General features: G+C 35.0%; 1 protein-coding gene across 2 annotated transcripts in view; it reads left to right on the top strand.

The window, feature by feature from the left end:
* TMTC2 (transmembrane O-mannosyltransferase targeting cadherins 2) overlaps nt 1-27,364 on the top strand; it is a 389,588-nt gene that overhangs the window by 246,228 nt on the left and 115,996 nt on the right. For both annotated transcript variants that reach the window (XM_032393770.1, XM_032393772.1), the window contains exons 7-8: nt 316-394; nt 17,791-17,912. In XM_032393770.1, the coding sequence (XP_032249661.1) occupies nt 316-394; nt 17,791-17,912 (201 nt within the window). The remainder of the gene's footprint in view (nt 1-315; nt 395-17,790; nt 17,913-27,364) is intronic.

Raw genomic sequence — 27,364 nt, 5'->3', positions numbered from 1 at the left:
AATTTTACTAGTTTTTTTTTTTTTTTTTAACTGAATCATCTATGTGAACTGGAAAATTTATCTTAAAAATAAATGAGCTTTGGTAACATTTGACTGCTTGTTAAACTAAATTTTTATATGGCCTTCTTCACTTACTGGGTTGACTATTTTCATTTATGAAATTGAGGTAGAATGATATCAAAAGCCAGCTCAATTATTTTTCTCTAACGAACCATTTAGAAATAGCAAGGAAAGGTTTTGATTTTGGAAGGATGTTACTATTTTATTTGTAGTGAATATCCATGTACTTTGTCTCTTTTTTGTTTCCTGAAATAGGATGCCCTTAGTGTATACAAGGAAGCAATTCAGAAAATGCCAAGGCAGTTTGCTCCACAGAGCTTGTACAACATGATGGGTGAGTAAAATGTAGTATTTTAACTCACATTTCAGAAATTAAAAGAAATTAAGATCTGTGCTTCTGTTAAATAGAATTCTAATAAATCATATCATTAATCCTCATACACACACACACACATACAACTTATTCACAGTTGGGTGATATACATTCAAATTTTCACAAAACACACTTATTCTTTTTTTTTTTTTTTTAAGTAAACTCTACCCCCGGTGTGGGGCTCAAACTCATGACCCAGAGATCAAGAGTAGCCTGTTCTACTGACTGAACCACCCAGACACCCCGATAAAGCACACTTATTCTAACAAGAGCAAATAGATGCATCAACATAAAATAAATTTTAACAAATTGGCCAGATCCCAGAGTTGTTGCAAGGTACTCTCAAACCCATTTGGGTTTTGAATATTAGCTAGACTCTAGAGATTGAAAATGGTGAATAAAGATTTATAGCTTAATGGTTTATCAAATTCATGATAATATTTGATCATATTATTTTCTTAATCAGAAGATTCCCCCAAATATACATGGCGTGATATAGAGAGTCATGATTTTTGTGCTTATAACTGTGTAAGACTGTTGAATCACAGACCTGTACCTCTGAAACAAATAATACATTATATGTTAAAAAAAAAAATAGAAGAAGATAGCAGGAAGGGAAAAATGAAGGGGGGTGGAATCAGAGGGGGAGACGAACCATGAGAGACTATGGACTCTGAGAAACAAACTGAGGGTTCTAGAGGGGAGGGGGGTAGGGGGATGGGTTAGCCTGGTGATGGGTATTAAAGAGGGCACGTACTGAATGGAGCACTGTTATACGCAAACAACGGATCATGGAACACTACATCAAAAACTAATGATGTAATGTATGGTGATTAACATAACATAATAAAAAAAATTCAAAAAAAAAAAAGATGAGAATCACTGAACCAACTTGTGTGGTTTTCATTGATAAGGTTTTGGATCACAATAGGTTTTTCCGAGTATTATTTTAAGAGTAAGAACAGTACATCATTCCTTTTCTACATTGAATAATTAGTTCAGTTGTCTTATTAGTCAAAGTATGTAAGTTAGGACATGGATTTTTCTAGATGCAAGAGGTCAGGAACTAGAATTTCTAATAGAATAACCTACTTATCATCTATGATTGATCTGTGACTGCCTTACAGTAAATTGTTACCATATCTATTTGATAGTAGACACCACTGAAAACTCCCTATTCAGTACCTATTTAGTATATGGTATGACTCTTGGAAAAGAATCCCTACAGTTTAAGATGCCCTGCTGATTGACTAGCTTTGCTATTGCCAGATAAAGGAGAGGAAAAAAAAGTTGCCTTTGTCTTCAAATCAAATATTGTTCTCCAAAGCACAATCGCAAACTCAGATTTTCCTTTCTCATGAAAGTTCGTTAAGTTGTTTACTATTTTTCTGCATATGAAATAAATGAGCGTATATAATCTTTAGGATTATTTGATACTTCTATATGCTATGATTTGAGAAATTTGATAGTAGCTGTTTGGCTTGAGCACACACAAAAAATCCCAAACCGTTCCAAACTAGAAAATATATGGCTAGCAAACACACTCACTTCCTCTTTTTCCTAAATGAGAAAAAAAAAAAAATTAGAAATAGTTTAGAGATAGAATGAGGCACAGGTCAGTAAATAGGAAAAAAAAAAAAAACATAATTTGGCAGAGGTCAATATTTTCATTTCATGTGTCAGGGAATCCCACCCGGGGTTAGCCTATGCAGCAGTGGAGTGATTTAATACTCATGTAAAAGAGGGCCCCTAGGGTATTTTTAGTTGCCGTTTCTTTTCTCTTTGGTAAAATTACTAAAAGGTAAAAATCTAGCTTCATTAAGTGTACTTTTTGCCATCACGCAGTAGCTTTCATTCTCCAGCATTTTACCATCAATCTATCCACCCATATACGTGTCCATAAAGCTTTGTGTCTAGTGTCTAGATTTGTCAGTTGAATTAACTTTTCTGTATTAATGCAGTATAGTTATTCATGTCAAAATGATTATTAGAAGGATTGTTTTCTCCAGCTTTCTCTAAGGCACAATGGTTTTCATTTATGATTTTATTTTTAAGGCGAATGCATGGGAAGGCCTTCTCAATTTTCCTGAATTATCAAATAAGATGTCCTTTAAATGAGGAGAGGACTCAGCTCCTTGGCAACAGACTGCATATGGCATCTTTATTGTTTTTTTTTTTTTTTAAGATTTTATTTATTTATTTGAGAGAGAGAGAATGAGAGAGAGCACGAGAGGGAAGAGGGTCAGAGGGAGAAGCAGACCCCCTGCTGAGCAGGGAGCCTGATGTGGGACTCGATCCTGGGACTCCAGGATCACGACCTGAGCCAAAGGCAGTCGCTTAACCAACTGAGCCACCCAGGCGCCCAACATCTTTATTGTTAATAGGACGTGTGGTACTCACTATAGTTAGTGATTTCAGAAAATTCATTCAATTATTTTATGCAAATAAATTTGATTGAAAATTCAACCAGTACCTTGGGATCTGTCTCTCATATGGTTACACAGATGCTGAGCACACACCAGCAGCGAAAGATAAGTGTGTCCCTGGGGTTATTGCTTAGTCCTTTGTCTTATTTTTCATTATCGAAAGAGGTCATTTTGCCCAGACTCTGAAAAGCACTCTAACAATTTGTGAGGGGAGAATCCCCATATAATTTAAAATTCCAGATTTCTTCCATAATTATGGTAGCTGCCTTCTGTTTAATTTTAGGTGAGGGTCTATCAGCTGAGCAGGTTTCGTAGTTTCAATTGTTCACGAAACTATAATTTTCTCAGAGTGAGTTCACCTCCTAATCAAATGGGTGAAATCCTCCGAGTATTTGCTTTAACTCCTAATACATTTTGATTAGCCTCCATTTGACAAGAGGAAAAATGGCCCAGGAGATAAGCTGCCCTATCAGTTCATCAGTTTCATTAGTCTGTCAGCCTGTGCTGATTATCCTATCAAGTTTATCAGCAGCCTTGAATGTGTCTTCTAATTCACACATTTACATATTATTAGTGCCCTTTAGGGATCAGTGATGGATTATAATGTCTGGCTAGATTCAGCCTGTAAGTATTCATTTTTCTCAGGGCTCATTCAGTGACACTTTCAAGAACCGCCCCCCCCAGCACTTGTGTTTATACATAAAAACATTATCCTTCTTCCACCCTGTTTTCTTTTCTTTCTTTTTTTTTTTTCGAAGATTTTATTTATTTATTTGACAGAGAGACACACAGCGAGAGAGGGAACACAAGCAGGGGGAGTGGGAGAGGGAGAAGCAGGCTTCCTGCTGAGCAGGGAGCCCGATGTGGGACTCGATCCCAGGACCCTGGGATCATGACCTGAGCCAAAGGCAGACATTTAACGACTGAGCCACCCAGGCGCCCCCGCATCCTATTTTCTAGTGTATTTGGAGGTTAGGAGAAATAAAGGAGTATGTGTGAAAAAATACAACTATATTTGAATGTTCTTTTGAGTGTAATAACTCAATTCATTGCAGTTACTTTTTTAAAAAAACAAAACGAGACTTTCTGGTCCTTTGCATTTTCCCGTCCTTTGAACATTTTACAAGAAACTTCTGTTCTGTATGCTACATGCCAGTGGTCGACTTATCCTGAGCACCAAATGACCATATTTTCCCATTTCTGTATTAACAGAAAATAGCAAGTTTGATTAATTTGCTTCCCAACTCAATTTTTTCTATATTTTATCCTAAGACTTATTTTTTTGTTCCAATTCCTAAGTAAACTTAAAAAAAACTATTTAAAATATATTTTCATTATTCTCTTTGATTTCATAGGACCATAAAGCAGATACTAAGTATTATTTTATAAATAAATAAACTTTCACCTAGGTGGCTTTTGTAATTAGCAAAGTATTTGAATACATGAGATATTAAGAGACAACATCACGAATAATGGTTAAAATTGCTCCTAGCCAGTTAAGACTTTATTTCTGAGGGCCTCAGTTTCCTCTTGAGACAATAGCTTGGGTTAAATGGGGATTCACTATAGTGTGAAGTCAGAGAGCTTCACACTATGGCTTTGACACTTAAGCTAAGTGACTTTGAGCAAAATACTTAACTGAAGCCTCAGTTTCCCCATCTATAAGATGGCCATAATAGTAGCATCAGTTTGAGGATTGATTTAGATAGTGAAAGTACAGCATATTTGACCAAATGCCCAACTGGTGGGTGTTTCATAATACTACCTTCCATTGTAGTCACTGTCCTTTCTGAGGCCTGTAAACCCCAAAAGTTTGTTGGGGGTTTGTATTTTTGTATCTTTGGTTGTATTCTGTCAGTTCTTTCTGTATTTACCAAAGTAAGTATGATTTCTTTATAGATAAGATTTTGTCATTATGGTGGCCTTGTGGTCACGGACATTCAACAGGATTGTGTTTAGTTCTGTCCTGTCTACAATTTCTGTCTTTTCTCTTGAAGTCCATTTTCCTTTGTCTCTCAGCAACCACAATCAAAATCCTTGTTTTAGCATTAACTATGCTAACCGAAAGTGAAATAGCATACTCAGCTAATGCCCAATTAACTTAATTCCAGTAATAGAGTACACCCTCTAAATTAAAATGGTCATATTTAGGTTAGAGTTTCTTCTCCTTTTCCTGTCAAGACATATTTTTTCCTCTAGACTTAGTCAAAATTTTTCTTTATTCTGACATCTATTGTAGGCCTTGATTGAATCTCAGTTTGTCCTCTCCTTAAATTATAGTTGTATTTTAACAGAGAGTTAGAGAGCACAAGTAGGCAGAGCGGCAGGCAGAGGGAAAGGGAGAAGCAGGCTCTCTGCTGAGCAGGGAGCCCGATGCGGGGCTCGATCCCAGGACCCTGGGATCATGACCTGAGCTGAAGGCAGCCGCCCAACCGACTGAGCCACCCAGGCGCCCCGTATAGTTGTATTTTAAGATCGTAGAATGTTAGAGATGGAAGATTCTTATCTTAAAAATTCCTCCTAATATAATCTCTTTTACTTTACAAAGTAGAAATTAAAGTAGTAATTAAAGAGTTGAGCCGATCTTTTTAGGATTATAGTTTGTGTTGAAACCCAAAGAGTAGTTTCCTTTTTTTTTTTAAGATTTTAAATTTTTTTCTTTTTAAAGATTTTATTTATTTATTTGAGAGGGAGAGAGACAGAGATAGCTAGAGAGAGCACGAGTGGGGAAGAGAGGGAGAAGCAGGCTCCCCGCTGAGCAGGGAGCCTGATGTGGGGCTCGAACTCAGGACCCTGGGATCCTGACCTGAGCCAAAGGCAGGTGCTTAACCAACTGAGCCACCCAGGCGCTGCTAAGATTTTTTAAATTTTTAAGTGATCTCTGTATCCCCCGTGGAGCTCACACTCACAACCCCGAGATTAAGAGTTGCCTGCTGTACCGACTGAGCCAGCCCAGCACCCTGGAAGGGTAATCTCCTGATTTAGGTTCAAATGCTTTTTTCATTTAGCCCTTGTGTGTTACTGAAATTGGTATGTTATTTACTATGTCAATATAGCTTTTATTTACCTATTTAAAAATCAGCAAAATATCTATAGATGTAGATATAGATGTATATGTCTTATTCCCTGTCCAAATATATATTAAAAAACCTCTTCATTTTTACTAAAAATCAGAAAAACTCCTACAAAAATGAAATATGCAGGATATTGAAAATTTTTTTTAAGGTAGGATAATTTTTAACCACCTTCAATTTTTCCCTTTTATTTCTCTATAATTGTTTATTTCCCTTATTATATATATGAAAACATTGCTTTTGAATATTCCTGAGATTATGGAAAACTAAATTAGGCTGTGACTTTCAATTACTTTTATCAGTTTGAGCCCTTCCAATCCCAAAGGTCATTTTAAGCCTATTTACTATTTAAAATAAAATTACTTGGCTTTCTCAATGCAAAGTAATTGTTGAGGTAATTATATAAGCAATTTAAGCCATTTCATCTTGGTAATATATCTTGAGAACAAAAGGGCATAATGTGTTGCCTGGAGTAAGAGAGAATCTAGAGTTACTGCCTTGTCATTGCATTGTATAATCACTATGTTTAGAATAACCTCTGTGTACAGAAAAAAAAAAAATGTGTTTTAAGTCACAAGTGCTAGGTGGAGGTTACAGAGGTGGTAGTGGTATGAAAGGGAAATAGCCCATATGGTTCCTGTTCTCATGGAACTTTCTAGGTGATTTCATAGTTGGTCTGGAGCTCTTCAGTACCTTTCCTTAATATGTAAATGCCTATAAATAAGATGGAAAATTATATCACTCTAACCTCGAGAATATTTTGTCTATAACTGTAGGCTGTCCTATGTTGTCTGGACCAAACCAACCAAATAGGAAAAACCTCTTTTTTATTTCTAATGTGACACTAGTTTTCACAATTTGCATACATATTTTATAATTTCCTGTTCTTTAAAAAAACATGTGTTTACAGTGGGTGACATGCTTTTTATGTTAGAGAGAGATTGTATTTTTCTTCCAGGGGAATGGCATGATAATGATCCATTGCTGTTTTTGGCCTTACTGGCCTTTATGTTGATCTTACCATTTTCATTCTCTTATTCCTGAAAACTTCTAGTTTTTTTAAATACACATCGCTATACTTATAAAATCCCTGCTCAGTGATAAAAAATATATTTTTCTCCATCAGCCTACAACTAACAAATCTTTTACTTGCATAGGTTTGAAGTTGAAAAGATGTTTTCTTCTCATATTCTCTAATAAGGGAGGAATTTTTCTATTTAATTTTCAGTTTTGTTTTAAAAACCCTGGCTCTTTAATTATGAGAGATTTCCTTAAATTTATTGAGCCAGTCAGAGAGAATGGAGAAAAAAAACAGTGAATGGAAACACAATGAATTTGTTAGAGCAATTTTTGGATTAAAAATCTGGTCCAAATTTTAGAATTGTATTTTTAAGAAAGAGACTTGTGGAATAAAAGAGTCAAGTGTCATAAATGGCTACTAGTGATCTTTAGATTCCTTACTCTTAGGTAAGAACTAACACACAAAATGTCAGATATACCTCCTGAAAACAAAATGCAAAAATTCTTTCTTGAAAACTTACCCTAAGTCTACTTGAAATAATGTACAATCTATGCTGAATTCAGTTGGTAGAATGGCTGTAAATGATTTCTGTTTTTCTCTTAGCCTTCTGTATGGCTAGGTTTTTTTTTTTAAATGAATCATTTATTTTTGCTGGATTATTCTAACACGTGTGTGTGTGTGTGTGTGTGTGTGTGTACTTCACCTTGTTTTAGAATTCATTTAGAATCAAGATATTCAGAATAAATTTTTGACATGATGGTTCATATGCTTAATGTTTCTTCTGTGACTGGCTGTTCTTAAGTGGATTGCTCAAGGCATTTAGCATGCTGACGGTGAAGGAGATGGTTTTCAGCGGTGTCAGATTTGAACTTCACATCCTTCAAGTGTGGAAGCATTAACACTCTGGTAGTGTTAAGCTTTTTATACCATCTGCTTCCCCTGTTTTGAATTCTGGTGATTTTCCTATGATTGCTTCCACTGGCACTCTTGAAAATTAGTGAGTCAGCCCTACAAATAGGAGTATGACCATATAATCGGATTAGCCATTGATCTATGTACCTCCAAAAAGATTACGGACTTCTAGTTTTTAAGATAAATCTATTTATTGCACTTTGATTTTTTTAATTATCAGAAAGGACAAGACCAGGAGATCAGTGTTAGGTGTGTAGTCCACCAATCCAAGAAAGTGAAATGTAAATTTGAGAGATTTTAGAAGTTCACTTTGTAAGATGTGGAGCCAACAAGATAAGAAAATCATGAACTTTTGACTGTGTATCAAAAAGAATAAATATATAAAATTTATGTTCAAAATCTATAAAATTTTCTCCTCAAAGTTCATTTTACATGATAAAACTGCAGTGGTTTAATTTTCTTCTTTTTACCATTCACTCTTGGTACAGATTCTACATTATGTGCTATGGTTACAGACATTAATTTGCAAGGCATTAGTCTATACACTACAGAGGCCGGCATCTAGTTCAGCTGCATTAAATAGGTAATATATTTTGTTTAAAGTTTCAATTAAATGCAGGACCAGAAGATATATGGTCCCTGTGGGGAGTTTGAACACTTTCATGCCAATAGTAGGGTTGCTAAGAATCATGCTTGGTCTAGATGTCACTTGCTTTCCTGGAAATATGATATGAGACAGTTGATTATATTTCATTGCTATTAAAACCACATGAGCCCACCTGTTACATTAATTCATACTTTTGCCAGTTTAGTGGTAAAGGAAAAGATTGAAGTTTCAAAACTTTATTTTTAAATTGAGTTATAAGGAAATGAATACACTCAAATTAATGCCTGATTATATCCTTATTCTCTGATTTCCAGAGTTTCACTATTTCTGCTTGAAAAAAAATGTTTTCTGATGCTCAGTAGAAATGAGAAAAAAAGTATACATTTTACTCTTTTATTGGGCAATGTCCATGAAGTGAATCTTCTACTCAGCAGTAAATATGAATTGGATTATTCTTTAAAAAACTGAGGTGATGTTGGGGCACGTGGGTGGCTCAGTCATTTAAGCGGCTGCCTTTGGCTCAGGCCACAATCCCAGGGTCCAGGGATTGAGCCCTGCATCAGGCTCCTTGCTCAGAGGGGGGCCTGCTTCTCCCTCTCCCTCTGCCTGCCGCTCTGCCTATCTTTGCTCTTTCTCTATGTCTCTGTCAAATAAATAAAATCTTAAAAAAGAAATTGAGATGTTGTTATATTGTACCTGGGAAATTAACTAGATTTCAAAATCTGGCATTCTTAAAAGATGCCAATTTTGATAACGTTTAGATGAAATGGACATAATCCTGAGTAAGAAGAAAATCTTGTTATAAAGGACACAGTTTGGAAAATCAATGTCAAGGAAACTATAGCATGTATTTAGAATAATCAAGTAATACAAATAAAGTTTAAAATTAAACATATTACTTGGGGTGCCTGGCTGCCTTAGTCGGAAGAGCATATGACTATTAGTCTCAGGGTTGTGAGTTTGAGCCCTACGTTGGGTGTACAGATTAAAATTTAAAAATAAATACACTTAAAAAATAAATAAAATTAAGTACATTACTAATTGTATGTACTTTGCCGTGTATGTATTTGTATCTGTTTTTCCTAATAGGTAAGGAAAGACTTTTCTACATAAAAATCAATCATTTAACTTCCCAAATGAGCTGTTATTTAGTTTTAATTTTATCTAGACTGATAGAAGCTATTGTTATACTCAAATTGAATAAAGAATTAAAAAAGAGCATGCAAAGTTTTCTTCCAGAATACAAGTCTTTTTTGCCAACATGTTACTTATGGGCATGGAATTTTGGAACTGTTACTTTCAAGTAATCATTACAAATAGGGTGAATTTTTAAATACCTGATATATCTTAGCAAGTAATATTCATATAAAAAGGATAGTATAGATTAAATTATTCATTATGTATTATAGAGACATATTGCTTGATCCAGAAATACATATGAAATATATTCCCAAGAAGTTATATATAAAACTGAAAATGCTTTTATTATACTCTTCTGACATCTTCCTGCAAATATGCAAATCTTATTTCTTTGAATACCATTATTTTCATTAATTCTTTACAGGCTAATACATTTATTCGTTCTTTTTTCTTTTTTCCAATGTAAACTTTGGTTTTTAAAACCCAGTTTTGTACTTCCTATATTTCTAGTGATCCCTAATTGTTTCAGTTGTATTAAGCCATTTTATTTACTCCATTGTAGTTCTCTTGAGGACCGTGTTGTATTTTTGAGGAGAGGATCATCACCTCCACCAACCAGCACATGAAAACACACACAGTCTCATTTTCTGCATTTTGGAAAATTCTGAGCATTTAAAAGGATTGGCCCCAATTTTTGTTGATTAATTATTTTTAGTGATTTATTTCCTTGAAAACATAAAGGGAATTGATTAGCCTGAACAACTCCAGGATCCCCAGTTGCATGGAGAGAAATATTGACACGGGCTCCCGGCTGTTTTGCAAGTTAAATTTTGATGGCATATCAGATGTTCCTGTATCTAACCTTACGCTAGAAATTAGGAACCTTTTTAACTTTCACGGAAGTTTGAACTCCTGCTTGATGATTAGCTTTTTACTTAATGAGATGCGTATTCAGTTTTTTCCCTTCCATTTCTTCTCTTTGCTTATAACTACACTTTCTGGCTTCCAGGTTTCTTCTTAAGTTTGTTGCAGTAGGACTTGGTGAAGCGTTAACATGTTGAACCTTTTCATAACCCTCCTTAATTTAAGACTCATATTTCATTTTACTTCTAATCCTTCCACCCCAGTGGAAGAAGTGATAATTGTTGAAATCTGATGTCAGATACAAAACAGCCTCTAATTTCTGTAACTACTTTAATTTCTTTATCTTTTCCTGCTCTGTACAGTAGCTACTGAGCATTTCCCATCAGAACTAATGTATCTAAGGCAACTGGACTGTGTTATTTTACAAAGATAAGATCAGGCGGAGAAAAGGATTAGGATGGAAATATAAGAGATTCACAAAATTTGACAGCCTAGAGTTATAGCAAGTTTATAACATATATAAATAAAAAAAAGGCCAGACTCCCTAAGGTTTCTATGTTAATGCCAACACAGTGAAGTAAAAAGTGAGAATTAAAATCACAGCAAGTTAAACTCTTGATGTAATAGGCTCCTGATGTCATATGGTTCTGTCAGACCACAGATTCTAGAAAAAGGAATTACTTGGAAATTTCTCTTCAGTGACATACTTGGTAAAAATACATCTAAATCTTAAGTTGGTACATAATATGATCAATTATTTATCAGATATTTATCAAGACTCTTTGGAGCTAGAGGCTTCTGAACTTAGGTTGGAGGACAGATAGATAAATGGTTTTGTGTCTGGCTCTACACATCTCCCTAGTTTGAGATCAGGAATATTACAATTGGTAAGATGGGTATATAAAAAAAGGGAAGGGGGCTTGAATACATGAATAACTGAGTACTAATTTGGGATTGGGAAACTCAATTTTCTAAAAAAATTCCCTTTTAAATTGATTCATGAATTATAATTCAATAGCAATAAACATTTCAGAAAGAATTTTATTAAAAATTTGACAAAATGATTCTAAAGTTTATTTGGTAGACTTAACAGGAAAATAGAGCCAAGAAGGGTTAGAGAAAAATAATGGGAGAGACATGCTGTACTCAATATTAAAATATTAGAAAAACCTACAGTAGTTAGAGCAGTGTTGTATACACTACACACAGATCAGAGTTTACAATTTTTTTTTTTGTAGGTAATAAATGTGAAATTAAATGTTGGTGAGGAAAAGGAGTTCTTATAAAAGTTGATCGGGGACAATTGATTAAATGATGTTTAGAAAAAATAAAATTAGACCCGTGTCTCACATTATATGGCAAATGGATTTCATATGGAATAAGTAGCTAACTTACTAATAATAAAACTATATAATTAGAATATATGTCCCTATGATAAAGAAGAATTTTTTATGCATAAATGGCAGTGACAAAACTACAAAGGAAAAGTCAACTTAATTTGCATAAATAAAAGTTAAAGTAGTCTGACATGAAAAACCATTTAAACCATCTTTTGCATATCAAAAGGGAAAGGTATATATCTTAGTTGAAAAATGGCTTAAAACTATAAAAAAAAAACAACCAAACCCATCAAACAATGACCTGCAAATAAAAAATTCATGGGTAAGAATTTGTGAAAAAATTTGTAAAAATATATGAATTTTCATTAAGAATTAAAGTAGGAAAATTGAAATGATGGCTTTTTTTTCTTTTTCAAATGGACATTTATAAGAATATTACAATGTCATTTTGCTAAGCACTTAGAAAATTTGTTCTCCTTATATAATACTGTGGAAGTGAAATTGGTACAGTATTTTGGTCGGCTGAGCAGGGAATCCCACACGGGGGTCCATCGCAGGACCCCTGGATCATGACCTGAGCCGAAGGCAGATGCTTAACTGACGGAGCCACCCAGGCACCCCTGAAATTACCTTTTTAAACACAGATTAAATGAAGTATAAGTACTAGAAATTTTCTGTGTTTTTTGATGTGCACCGAAACATCAAACTTCGGAAACCTAATCAATAAATATGTTTCATTGTCACTTGACTGTAAGTACCATGAGGGTAGAAATGAATAGTATCTCGTTAATCTTTATGCTTACCATCATATGCATTATCCATGTTGGTTACCCTAAATTGGTATGAAAGAGAGCATTGAAGAGTATAAAAAAGAGAGACATTTAACAATTCCTCAATATTATAAATGTTGAGTAAGGGGTGATCACTTTTGGTAAAGGTGGTCACAAAAGTTGGGGGTTTTTGTTTGTTTGTTTTAGTTTTCTTAAAAGGGAATTGGGAGATGTGAGATTGGATATAGGTAGTTGAAAGGAACAGACTTCTAGTAAAAGATACATAAGTACAGAGATGTGATGTATGACCTGATGACTACCATTAATGCAGCCGTATGGCACCTTTGAAAGTTGCTAAGCAAGCAGGTCGTAAAGTTCTTATCACAGGAAAAGAAAATGTTTTCCTTTTTTAAAAAAATATATGTCAGATGATGAATGTTAACTGAACTCATTGTAGTAATCATTTCACGGCATATGTAATCAAGCCATTGTGCTCTACACCTTAAACTTACACAGGGTTGTATGTTAATTATATCTCAATAAAGTGGCCAGAAAAAAAAAAAAAAACGGAATCTAAACTGAATCTTAACACAGAAATATACTATCGAGCAGGGACAGGAGAAACAAAAGGTAACTCTAGCAAGGATGGGTAGTATGTCCCATTACGTACTCTATTCGTTATCTGCAAGCCAGAGCTGTCCAGTAACTTGAAACATGAGAATCAGTGAGATCTGGACTATTACATCATCAATAATCCAGCATTCTTTCCTTTAAGGAGTTAGCCTTTGCCTGCGTTATTTAGACCCAGGGCTTTTTAGGGAGGAAGAGTGACATTATTTGTTCTACATCTGAAACTGGTTTATATCTGCTTGAAGCCAGCCTGGAGACATCCAAATCCCTTTTGTCTGCGAGTGAATCGGAAATAAATCTGGGCGATGAACCTGATCACTACATCATCACAGCAAATCTTCTCATTCTTATGAAAGTGCCTCTATTATGTCATTTTTTTTTTTTTCAGGATGAGAAGGAAAAATAGTCATCATTGCTTCTTTCCTCCTGGGTGCTATAAACACTTTTTTTTTTTTATTATTGTAAGTTAAGAAGAATTATAGTACCAGAGAAGATGACATAACGCTCCTCCCTCCACTCTCTTCCTGATCAAGTATTTTCATTTCCTTCCTTATTGAATGTAACATTTTCTTTTCCTGTGGCCATTTTCTTCATGGACTTTTTATGATTTTAATATTTTAATCAAGCTTGAAGGATTACATATATATCCTTCTCTCCTAAAACTGAATCCACTGATGGCACTTTTTGCAGTTATTTTGTCTCCTAATTTTTTTTTTTATAGTATTTGGACAGAATGGTATGGTAGAAGGAGCCAGAGAGAGAGCTCTCATCTGAATCCTGAATCTGGCATTTGCTTAACTTTGAACCTTGAACAAGTTGCCTCATCTCAGTGAGCCACAGTCTCTTCATTTGTGAATGAGACTGATGTTAATTATAGTGTAGGGATAATATGAAAGTATAAATATGTTTAAGACATTAGTAGGTATTCGATAAATAATAAGCTTTGTATGGTAGGCAGCTTGATGCCATGGAGAAAAGTGTGGGCTTTAGAGCCATTCAAAACTTTTAGAATAGGATTATTAACTGTCCTTGTGCAAGTCACTTATCATTCCCGAGCCTTCCTCCTCATCCGTAAAATGGGTCCTCTAATCCCTAGTACAAATGAGAAGTGAGAAGTATGAAGCTTCTACCTTGTCAGTGGCAGGGGTGTATCCAGTTCTTGCCCGTATATTGTTTGTTCCCCACATCTTTATTGAGTCACTTTTAAAACATTTAAATTCATCCATTATCTTTTTCTTGCATTTTAGGGTTTGCATCTTGATTTTATTACTACTTTTATAGGCTGTTTCTGTGTTAAGATTAACCATAGCACTCAGGTGTATCTCCTAGGATACATATTCTCCTCTTAAGAGTTGAGTAACATATGCAGCAGAAGCATTTTTAAAGGTCAACTATAGATTATTATTGTTCTTCCTTATTCTTTTAATTCCGTAGATAAGCCCAAGGCAAAGTGAAATGATCTCGAAGGCCAATGTATCACAAGCTAGAAAACAATTTTCCAGGAGTGAGAAAGAGTATGCTTTTCCCCTGAGCTGGAGAGTTGAAAACTTTGTGATTGTTCCCTACTAGCAGGTTAAAGCTTTGTGCTTTGAGGTCAGGTTGTCCTGGGTTTGAATTCCAGCTTTACCACTTTCCACCTTTATGACTCTGTGTGTTTTATTCAGCCACCCTGCTTCTCAATGTTCTCATCTGTAAAATTCAGGGAAAGACATTCCTTAATAAAAAATGAGATTCATGTATAAAGCAACTAATATAGATTGAAAATTATTTCATCTTGCAAACCAAATCTGAACATGTAGTTGGTAGTGGTTGAATGAGAGTAATGTGTGAAGGCTCCTCGTGGGGCTGAGTGAGAGAACCTATTCTACATGCTCAAAGATAGAGAATGAGAGGGGTAGGTGCTTATAAGTTAGGAATGTGCCCCCTATGGCTTGCTACCCTAATTCATAATAAATATTCAGTGAATGATTGTCATTGTTATTATTGAGATACAATGAATGGTTACCTGAAGTTTTCCTGAGTGGTAATGGTCATTTACATTTTCATACACTTGCCACGATGCATTATTACATTATATTTCCTATAGCCCTTTCATATTTCCCTATCTCACAAGTTTTTCAAATTAATAAGTTACTAGTGAATTATTACTGAAGAAAATGGGCTAGACACTAATTAGCAAGTTAATATTTCATCTCAAAATAGCTTTTAATAATAGATTTATGACTTGGAAAAATAGAACACTTTCTGAAATGATCTTCAGACAACAACTTAAATATACAGATTTCAATCTCAAAAACAATGTGAAATTTGGGTTCTCTCACATTCTTTTTTTTGTGCAGAAAACCTGTTTACTATTCTACAAATTAGTTGAATTTTTTATAAATGAAAAGTAGAAGTTATGTTAAAGCTAATGATGGTACAGCTTCTATAAGCTGACCTATGAGCACTGGAAGACCCAAAGAGGAATTTCAGGCTGATTCCAGACAGAATCTCTAATCCCTCCCATCTTTTAACTCTAACTCTGATGTTAATCTGTGTTTTCTACTGGCTTTAGAATCCACTGTAGAGATCAATATTTGGGTAGAATTTGTCATTAATTGCTTTAAATTTATCAATACTTTGGGGATTGTTGCATTCTTTCTGTTACATAAATCATATCTAGTATTGTTGTAGTATGAAGAAATGGTTTGCTTTCCCTAAAAAAAAAAAAAAAAAAAAAAATTACTGTTTGCTTTTTTTGGGAAACATTTGTTAGCTCAACATGGCAAAAAAGAAAAAATCTGTCTGACAGTGTTTTCATTTTTATAGAGATATTATAATAACAATACAAGATTATAGAAATAGGAAAATTAAAAAAAAATTCATGTCTAATCCTACCACCAACAACTGTAAGCATTTTGTGTATTCCATTCCAGTCTTTGGTCTTTGCTTCAGTATTTCTTTCAGTGAACCCAAGCACTCTATTTAATCTAACCAAATTCTTCTTAAATGCAAACACATTTTAAGTTTTAGATTAAAAGAAAAAACTTCCAGCTATAATTTTTATGACAGCATAGTTTAAGAACTGTTCTGAGAACTAGAAACACATTGATGTGTGTGAGTGGTATGTACATTTTTGTGCATATTACAGATTTGTCACCAGTATTTTTTACTAACGAGCCGAGCAAAGGGCACTCAAAAGGTCGGGAGACTCAAATCAGTTCAATTCATCAAACATATTTGTATTGACAGCACTGTGCTAATACAAAGAGAATATGATTCAAATAAAAGGAAACTAGTTCTTCCTTTGAAGCAAAGAGGTATAGCCAATATGGGTAATATATTTTAGGAAAAAGCCTCTGATTATGCCTCTAAATGGAAAAAGCTATCATAATTGTGATTATTTAAGCTATAAAGGTCTGCTTTACAAATAATTCAGGTTACCAGTCTATTACCTGTTCTTAGAAATTGAGTACTTTCTATATTTGCAGTGCTTATTAAAACTATAATGCTTAACTTTTAAATACACAAATCACCTTAAAATATAATATTCTCATCAGGTAAATATTCTTCCATGCTATAAGCAAATAAGGGAGGGGAGATGATAATAAGTTGAGAGCTGATATAATTTGGCTTTATTTCCAGTTTTTTATTTTTTGTTTTTCTCTTGCTTGGCTGTTAGTGAAATACTCTTCGACAGGTAAAATTTGCATAACTTAAAAATAATAACTGATCGCTGAAAGTCTTCAAACTAGCTTTGTACATGGTCCTGGGCATGCTAAATAATTGTTATATATTCACTGGATTTTCCAAATGATACTCATAAATTTTATCTATTAAAAATATAAAATGCAAATAATTTCTGAAAGAAATCCAACACCAATGCTTAATCCAAAATATTTCTAACTCCTTCAACTAATCTTTTCTCAACAATGTAAGTCTTGGCAGGACCTTAATCTTCTTTGTCTAGGTCTTCATAATTCTCTCTTACTTAGTGTGTATTCTATAAATACTTGAATTTCTGAAGGAATAAATGAATGTGAATAAAAAAGAACAACTGTACATAAGAAAGAACAAGCTTATCTTTTTTTTAAAGATTTATTTATTTGAGAGAGCAAGGGAACAAGCAGAGGGCGAGGCAGAGAGAGAGGAAGAGCATCTCAAGCAGACCGCCCCCAAGCTGAGCGCAGAGCCCAGTGTGGGGCTCGATCTCACAACCCTGAGATCATGACCTGAGCCGAAATCAAAAGTTGGATGCTCAACAAACTGATCCACCCAGGCGCCCCCAAACCTATCTTTAGGAAAAAGAAAAGACAAAGGGCCTATGCTTGTGGGTCTACTGTTACTAGGTTAAAAATCAAAGCTTTATTAGTTACTGAATTTTTTAATTTAGCCATTTCACTTAATTTCTCCAAACACAAGTTTTCCTATTTGTAAACTGGAAATTATGATGACTTTTGGGAATCAGATGAGATAATGGGTGACAGTCCTCGGCACAGCATCTGAAATTTCAAGGGATGTAAACACGATGATGTGACGCCATTGTAGCTGTTGGAAAGCTGTGGCCTCAGGTTGATCAAGTATTTCTTTCCAGGTGAAGCATACATGCGATTAAGCAAACTCCCTGAAGCAGAGCATTGGTATATGGAATCACTGAGATCCAAGACTGACCACATTCCTGCTCATCTTACCTATGGGAAACTGCTAGCTCTAACAGTGAGTAACCACCTTCCTTCCTCACCCTTTTGGAGCTGGTTTTCTCCATGCAGACTGAGATGGATAGTTTAAGGTACTGGTTCTCAGCCAGTTAACTCAGACTGTTAGGGAGTAATGATGGTAACACTGTCAGAACTCTGTATAGCACCTATAGAAAAATGTATTTCTGTGGGGTTTACCATAGATAAAATGTGGTATGTCTTGATCCTTGATGTAACCTAATGGAAAAATAGAAATGGTGAATCCCAAATATGGATTACATAATGAATTTGTCACAATAACAATATTTGTGTAAAGATTATGTTCTACAAACCACCGTTAGCCCCAAATGGGCTACACTGTAGAATGAAGCTGGATTCTTTCCAAATAACCAGCATTATGTAAGGCTTTGCATGTGTGTCAGTTAGTGTCACCTGGAATTCCTACTAATTAGAAATCATTCCATGAGAGAAATGGTGCCATCATTTGACCACCCACTATGTGACAAGCAGCCTTGGAGGCCACATTCTCATAGAAGTGGTGTTACTTTGAAGCATAAGAAATTGCTGGTATTCTACCACTGTGATTTAGAAAAATTGTAATTCCATGTGTTTCAAAGTAAACTTGATGTCTTATTTTACACTATAGGGGATTGTTCAAAATATTTAAGTAAATTTTCTGAGTTTATCCAGCTGATAATAAGTAGCAGAACTAGCCTTCAATCCTAATCTGAATCTATTATCTGTGCTGTTTTAGTTATATCACCTAATCTCTCTTCAATATTAATAAGAATAAATGCCTCCTAGAAAAGCATAGAGCAGATGGTCAGGAAAGTGATTCTGAAGTGAATTTATAGAAAAGTATTTTATAATTATGTAAAAGTAATAATATTTTATTTTCTACAGAAGATGGACTAAATACCTAAAATTATTATGTATCCACATGAAGACACAACTAAAATGCTATTAATGAAACTATGTAGGCAGACTCAGTAGCCAGAAAATATACTACTTTTAAAATATATCTAGATATGCTTAATAAAATAGATACACTCTTAATGCGTAACTGAGCTCAAAAAGTAGTGAGACAATTTTCTAGGGGCTAGCAATGAGGGGTAACTGAATGCCAGAACAGTAAACAGTTGGCTTATCTGCAGCTGATTTGGGATAGTTTACCAGTTGTGGTAACAGGAGAGAATGGGTTTTTTGTTTGTTTTCATTCTTGCTGGAAATGGAAAGCTTCGGACCAATGGAAAGCCAGGGATTAGGTACTTAAGGAGGAAAATTCATACCTTCAGTGAAAGAATAATCTAGAATAAGTTTGCTTACTGATACAAGAAGGCATTATGAAGGTTTGCCTATCTCAGCATGGGATTTGAATGGAGAAGGAATGAGTTTGTACTACTGCCTTCCCTTTATCAGGCTTTGAATTTTGAATTTGCTTTACTTGCATGATGATGAAATTCCTAGACCAAGAAATTAAATAAAAATCAGGCCACTAAAAACTCTTGCTGAAGAAATTACTGAAGATGTCCTTCAAAAGAACACAGTTAGATCTGGAAGAGTTGCTGAGTATGTTGCAAAAAGAATGGTGAACAAAGAAATGGTGATCATGTGGGTAAATAAAGAATAATAAATATTATGCTAAATATTTATAATATTGAATAAAATATTGAGAAGGAATAGCCTCACAGGAACAATCAGAATGGTGGGGGAAATGATATTTAAACTGATTTTTGGAAGTCAGAAAGTGGAAATTGATTTGTCAGAACAGAGTCCACCATCTGAAGAGGCTTTGGAATGGGATAACAATGAAAAGAGATTTTATGTACTCAAAAAGAAGCTCAGAGAGACTCAAGACGTGAAGGCAGTTGGCATGGGAGCGAGTGAGTTAAGGAGCCTTTTTTGAATCGGGTAATCAGCTGTCAGCTGCGTCTGGAACAGTCAGGGCTCTCCTCCAGTGTGAGCAATGCCAGCAACCGGGCGCTCACCTCCAAGGCAGGGAAAAGGCTTATAGTGGTGCAGCAGTTGAGTAAAAGAGGTTCATGATTCAGGAACAGCTTGCACAATCAAAGGTGAAATGCAAGGAGGACTGAAAAGATTGATTCAGTGTCTTCCGGTGGAGCACACAGATGGTCAGTACCCCTCCTCCACCACAAGCAGAATACCAGCACCACAGAGTTTACGCTCACCCAGCACTGTGTGTGCGTGTGCACACACACACACACACACACACCCCACCTCCCGAGAAATTTTTGAATTCTTATCTGGAGAAATTGAATCACCATAGGGAAAAGAAATCTTTATACCTACATTTGGAGATCACCTATTAATGGCTAGCTCCCAAACCAGATGCACAAAAGTGAATCTTTCCCATCTGGGAAGCACACCTATAGCTAAGGAACTCCATTCAGCTTTTATTAAGTAGCTTTTAAATAACAGCGGACAACCAAGGATCATCACTCATATTTAGAAAGCCTCAACTATAAGAGATTGGAACTGAAGCAAATTATTAGGAGAAGGAAGCTAGAGGAAACAGAAGAAAATTTTTTTTTAAATCCTTAGAAATTGTAGAGTGCCTGGGTGGCTCAGTAGGTTAAGCCTCTCCCTTCGGCTCAGGTCATGAGCCCAGGGTCCTGGAATCAAGTCCCACATCAGGCTCCCTGTTTTAATGAGGAGCCTGCTTCTCCCTTTCTCTCTACCCCTCTCCCATGCTTGTGCTCTCTCTTGCATGCTTTCTCTCTCTCAAATAAATAAAATCTTAAAAAAAAAAAAGAAAATACTTAGGGGCACCTGGGTGGCTCAGACAGTTAGCATCTGCCTTTAGCTCAGATCATGATCCCGGGGTCCTGGGATTGAGCCCCGCATTGGGCTCCCTGCTCCTCGGGGAGCCTGCTTCTCCCTCTGCCTGCCGCTCCCCCTGCTTGTGCTCTCTCTCTGCCAAATAAATAAATAAAATATTTAAAAATAAATAAATAAATAAAAATAAATCCTTAGAGTTGGTAACATAGCATTTTATGAAGCAGGATGCCATAAAAACATAAATAATGAAAAAAAATAACCAAGAAAGAGCTTTTAGAAATTAAAAAGATGATGGCAAACAGTTTTCATTTAAAGGATGGGAGAATAGGGGCACCTAGCTGGCTCAGTTGGTAGAGCATGGGACTTGATCTTGGGGTTGTGAATTCAAGCCCATATTGGGTGTAGAGATTACTAACTAACTAACTAACTAACTAAATAAATAAATAAATAAAGGTTAGGAGAATAAAGTTGAGGAAATCTTTCCATATGCAAACAAAAAAATGAAGAAATAAGAAATATGAAGGCAGAAATTATAAAAGAAACTAATATGAAGGCCTAATAGAGAAAGAACAGAGAAAGGGAAAGGAGAACATTATTCAGAATTGGAGGGTATAAGTTGCTATTGGAATAAATTTGTTTTACCCTATAAACGTCTTTTCATTTCCTATTCTAACAGGATGATAATTCACGCAGTTGCACTTAACAGAATTCATATCTACCTCTTGCCGCAACTGCTGTCTTTGAGATGTTCTTATGGAATTCAAATGGAAACATTTTTAATTAGATTGATAAATGGCCCCCTTCAAAAAAAATCTATAAAAGTTTAAGATGCCTGATTTTTTTTTTTTTTAAAGTCATTTAGCAAAGAAAAAAAGATGAAAGCTCAAATGTACTTAATTCTGAATCTACCTAGACCGTGACACTGCTTTGGATATAGAAACCATGTGTTCTTTTTTTCTTCTTCATTTTAAGCCTGAATATTTTAAGTTTCCTGTACAAAAATATGATTTTACAGGCTGCTTTATTTTTTAGAAAGCATTTTTTTTAAAAGAGACAAGATTTAGAAGTTTTAATTTACTGAAACATATGGAAAGGAAGGAAAGACTCGTGTATTACAATCCAAATTTTAATTCCCCCCACCAACCAAACTTTTATAGTTTCCGACTAGCTGATTAGATGAAATACAAGCCTTATTATGGAAAGGCTTAAACTCACCATGCCAATACCCCCACAACCATCTTTAGCAGTCTCTTTTTGAATTATGAGATTTGGCAAATTTCTTATCCCAATGGATTGCCTTTGTCTAATTTTGGGTTTGTTGGCCTGGTAATATGCCATTGACTTAACATGGAATTGGCAAGGTGGAAAATGCCACATAGTTTGACTTCTGAAGGCTTTAAATATATTATAAAATGGAATTGGCTATTAGTCTCAAGAGAAGAGGAATAGAAATGGGGTGCGGTGTTTTCACTGTTTGGTCAAAACTGACCACAGTTGAAATATGTAAAAGTGACATGCAGCTAAATCAGACTTATGACTGTAGTATAAGATTTTATATAAGAATTATATTTTATAAGAGAAATTAGAAAAAAAAAATGATTGCTGGTGGTTTCATTACAGCCAGTATGTTTTTTGTACAAATTTTTCTTTAAGGGTTTGTAGTATTTATGGTATTTAGAAAACTTCAAACCGATTTTGAGTTTCCCAGAATGCTTTGACAAATTCCATAAATCAAATCCTTTTTTATTCCCCTGGAAAATGTCCTTTGTCTCTCTCTCCCCACTCAAATTTTATTACTTCTGTGAAGTCTTGCCTGAGTCTTTCAAGCAGTCATTTTTTTCTTCTCTGTGCCTCCATAGCCCTGGTTTCAGTATCTCTATAATAGCACTTCCCAGATCGATGGCAGATGTAAATCTACATCTTTTGACCATAGACATGGAGGAGGAGCTAACTTTTCACTTATCTTTTTTATCTCTTCAGTATGTGGCATTTCCCTATCTTGGTATAACTATCCCTGTATTCTCTTGTACCTTTCAGTTTTTAAGTTATTTAAGGGCTGGGTACATGACTTCTTAATATTTTTGTTTCTCTGCTCTGATCCATGTTTCCCCATTAATTCCTTCATTTAGGCAGCATGTGTATTGAAACTTACTACTCCATTCTAGGCATCACTCGACTCCCAATGATATGTACTGAATAAATGAACAAGAATGGCATGATTATATAGTGGACATGGTCTAATCCTCCAAGACCCTAGTGGGCATAAAAGGGGTATATATTTCTTGAGTGCTTGTGGTTGACATGTTATTTTGGGAAACTTTACAATGAGTATTATCCTCTTTTTATAAATGAGGAAACTCAGCTTCAAAGATTTAAGCAACATCTCCAAGAATAACTTAGCTACTAAATAGCAGAATTGGATATAACCTCAGGGTTTTCTGAATTGAACATCAGTAATTTTAACTTTAAATAGTTTTAAAAGTGGAGTCTTTGTTTTTTTAACCCCTTGTCACACCTGATTGGAGATTCCAAAAGTAAGCCGGTACTTCATACCACCCCTTTTTTATAACTTATTTTTAAACATCACCTCTAAATACTAGTTTAGTTTGAGTGCTTTAAACACATTTTTATTATTAGACATCATAGGTTGTGAACTTGAGACTTCTGTTTTCAGCTGTTGGCACTTTTAGGTCCTACACTGTAACTAGAATACAAATTTTCCGGGATACCATAGAGAATAGCTCTGCCTTAGGGTCACTGGTACCCTCCATGTTTAAATATAGTTGAGCCCGGGTGACATCTCTTTAAAATATATGGAACTTTCATACTAATGTCATGTCCAATTAAAATACTGAACACGAGCTCTCTTTAAAATTGTGATTTATTCCTTGTTTGAACTTTGTTACCTAGGGCTAATGCCATGAATTTCAAATTGGGCATGCATTAAGAGAGAAAGGAAGGAATAACATTTCCATTATTTTGGTATTTTAGATGATTTTTATAGTTGTTTCTAAAGCTGTGTGTTCTCTATTTGTGTGCACATCCTTACTTTAATTTTTCTTGGTCTTTCTCTCTTTTTGTCCTATTCAATTTATTTAAACCAAATATTTTGCAGTTTTTGTGAGCCAGTAAAATTAATATTGACTTAAATTGTAGTAAAAGCTCCTTGGCTGTTAGCTTATTTTCCAGGTTTGGGTTAGTAAGAGAGAAGGAAGGATATGGGAGACTCTGACAGTAATTCTTGATACAGAAAACCTTTATTTTGGCTACTGCATGGAAGCACTGAGCCAGATTTCTGTGTCTAGCCAAAGTTAATTGGGCTACATAAAACTCCAGTTGTGAAAGTACTTGTGGTTCTGTAGTAAAGTTCCATTCCCCAAGGCCACGATGGTGTCAAGGTTGTCCATCTGGAAGGGCAGTGCTCTGTGTTTCCTTGGGTCTTTTGTAATAATTATTGCTGTTTAGACCTGAGATTATTTTTCCATTTGGTTCTCTTTAAAGCAAAGCTCTTCTCATTTTGTATGTTGGCTAGCGTTTGGGTTGCTTTGTTTTATTACAGTCTCTGCACAGCCATGTTTAGATTGGAGGAAGAGGGGGACAAAATGTCCCTGTGACTCTGACTGGATGATTATTATGGAGATGTTCAATTCAAGTTGCAAAATGTATTCCATGAAAAGAGAAGGCATAATATCACATATATCATTCTACTGAAATACTGAAGGAAATATAGAAGAAAGTTTAATTTATAGTATTCAGCTAAGTATTTTATATGAAGTTACCTCATTTAAACATAACAGCGTTCTGGAGATAGTATAGTTATCATTGTATTATTTTCACTCTGAAGCATAATGAATCTGGTAGTTTGTTTTTTTTTTTAGAAACCACTCACTCACTTCAAGATATGCATTTTGTTATTTAGAATCAATCTTACAATTATTGTACTTATTGCTGCTAAGTGACAGGACTCCAGATATCTCAAAATATTCCAGACTTTTATTTTGTTTTTGTATGTCAGTTAGTAGAAGTCATTGTTAGAGATATTCTGTTTTGCCAGATAGTCTCAGGAATCATAAAAATTAAAATGATCAAGTCCTCAGGCAGTAAGGGTCACATGAAATAATTCTAGCTGCTTTATTGCTACATATACATACTGCTATGTTTGAAAAAAAAGGTTAGCTTTTTCTGTAGGGGTAAATAAGGTTATATTGCTTTTAAACCAAATTACATTGCATTGTTATTTTGTTGATTTGGTTTCTGTGTTTGGTCTATAGTTATCATCTAGTGCAATTTAAGTAGCCCAGCAGGCTCAGGCCTCATAAGCCCCCTGTACTCTGGCATCCCACATTATTGGAATGATGGAGATGGAGAAGTGGTGTTTCCCTTAAATATACCTTGGCTTTCTTGCAGGAGTCTAAAAAAAGCAATCCTTTATAAAAAAAAAAACCAACCTCCATTTTTATACACATTTTCTGAGCCTGAACTTCATTTCATGCTCTGTAGTAAACAGTGGGGATACAAAGACCAGCAGGGCATTTCCTTCACCTCAAGAAGGCCTCAATGTCTTCTATTTAGGAGAAATTCATAACAAGGCAATCCATAGCCACTGTAGCTGTGGGCTGCCATTCTTTTGACTTTTGTCATGGCTTTTGTTTCAGAAGGGACAGTTATGTAGGTACCTTAATCTTACTTCCTTACTCTTTAATTTTTATTATAGGCATGGGATTCCACACCACTTGGTAGGCATTTTTCTTCCACTTTACAGTTCTTTAATTTCTTAAATGAGCCCCAGTTATGTATTCTTATGCTACATGTATTATAGTTCATGACTTCCAGCTTGTTATTCTTTGACTCTCCTGTCATGTAATGCAGCATGGAAACATTTTAATGTGAGTTAAACACTTTCAATTTTATGTTTTTATATTTTCCTCACTTGACATTTTTTTTTTTTCCTAATAGAAGATTTGAGTAGCTTTCCTTGTTGGAACAGCATCTTGTTCTAAGCCTATGTTTATCTTTAGGAAGGGTGATACACACAACATACATTTTCAAAAACAGGTATCTTTTCTCCCAAGTAGTTGTTAGATCAATATTTTTGCAAAAGGAGATTGCCTTTTTTTTTCCCCCGTGGCATCTGGATATGGACATATATATTCCATATATATTCTCTCTCTCACACACACACACACACACACACACACACACATACAAAGGAGGCCACATCTGTCCTAAGATGTGAAAGTTTTCATTTTTGCAGTCTCATAGATAGGTTCAAATCAGCCCAACCATGAATATGTTCACAAACCCATAAAGTTTTTGTGTTTGCTCTTGTATTTACCCACATTACATTTGAGGGGTACCTCCTGCAATTAGCTAACACTTGTTATCCTCAATGAACTAGACATTTTCTGTATGCTAGTCCAATATGTCCTGCTGCAGTGCCACAATCTAGATACCATTATATAGAAGGAAGCTGAGGTTCACGGAGGTTCAATCAAGATCAGTGTCCAAAGCCTATTGGATTATACCACTCCTAGATTTTTCTGAAAGCTGTATGATTTAAATTGCTCTCCAGCCTTTTGTTTATTATGATAAAACACACATAGACAGTGCCTCATGTGCATGAATGTCTAACTTCCAAATGCACAAAAATTTATTTTTAAAACAAATCTTCCTTCAGTTTTCAGATTTTCTCGTAATGCAGTTCTGAGGTGAAAAGATACTTTCTGTGTATATTGTTCAATAAAAAAAGAATCTTAATGGGTTATTGTAAAATGGATTCAGGTATCTATGGATGTAAAGTAACAAGGAAATAGTGAAGTTTAAATTTTTAATTTAAATATGGTATATATGGTATATGGCACCCCATATATGGCGTAGAGTTTCTCTCATATTTTAGGTTTTGAAGGAGGCTCTGTGATATTCCCAACTGAAAGGGAGGAAAGTGTGGGATGCCTGGGAGTCATGACTGCTGACCTTTACCTGGAAGAACATTGAGTTGGAGCCAAAACACCTGAGATTTACCTGCCTAGATATTTATTTCTTCTTATTGGGAAACATAGTTCTTTTCAAAGGCTTAACATTGCAGGACTCTCATTTCTGAGGTATAATTGAGGCTCTTTGTCAAAAGTGACAAGATAAGGTACATTCTTGACTGTTCACTGTAACTCAGATTCATTGTAATAATACTATAGGTAGCAGCATACAAGATTCTCCCATAAATAGGACCCTTGGGTCAGTTTGATATTAGCCATGTGGCATTGGGTTTAAGGTGGGCACAGAGCATGTATTATATGTATTATGATGTCATATAATGATAGAAATAAGTAGTGTAGTTGTTAGATGTAATAGTCTGGGAAATTTTTGTCCCTGAGAAATAGTATATAGTATATTTTATTTCTTATTTCTTGAGACGAAACAGTAATACAAGAACAAAATTTCTGTCTGCTTGAATCAGAAATTAACTCACCTTAGGCAGAAAATTACTAATCAGGAGCCCACGCTCTTACATTTTTAAGATACCTTTGCATACCTCACAAAGATTACCTCAGCTGAGGTATAAGATTTAGCTGAAATCTGTTATTTGGGTTCAAGATAGTTTTCTGAGGGTATCTGTTTTCTTTTTCTTTCTTTCTTTTTTTCCCCACCTAGGGTGCACATTCTTCACAACTGGTA

This window comes from Phoca vitulina, unplaced genomic scaffold (genome assembly GCF_004348235.1).
Source record: "Phoca vitulina isolate PV1807 unplaced genomic scaffold, GSC_HSeal_1.0 scaffold76, whole genome shotgun sequence".
NCBI classification, from domain to species: Eukaryota; Metazoa; Chordata; class Mammalia; order Carnivora; family Phocidae; genus Phoca; species Phoca vitulina.
This window is presented reverse-complemented; position numbering and strand designations above follow the sequence as displayed.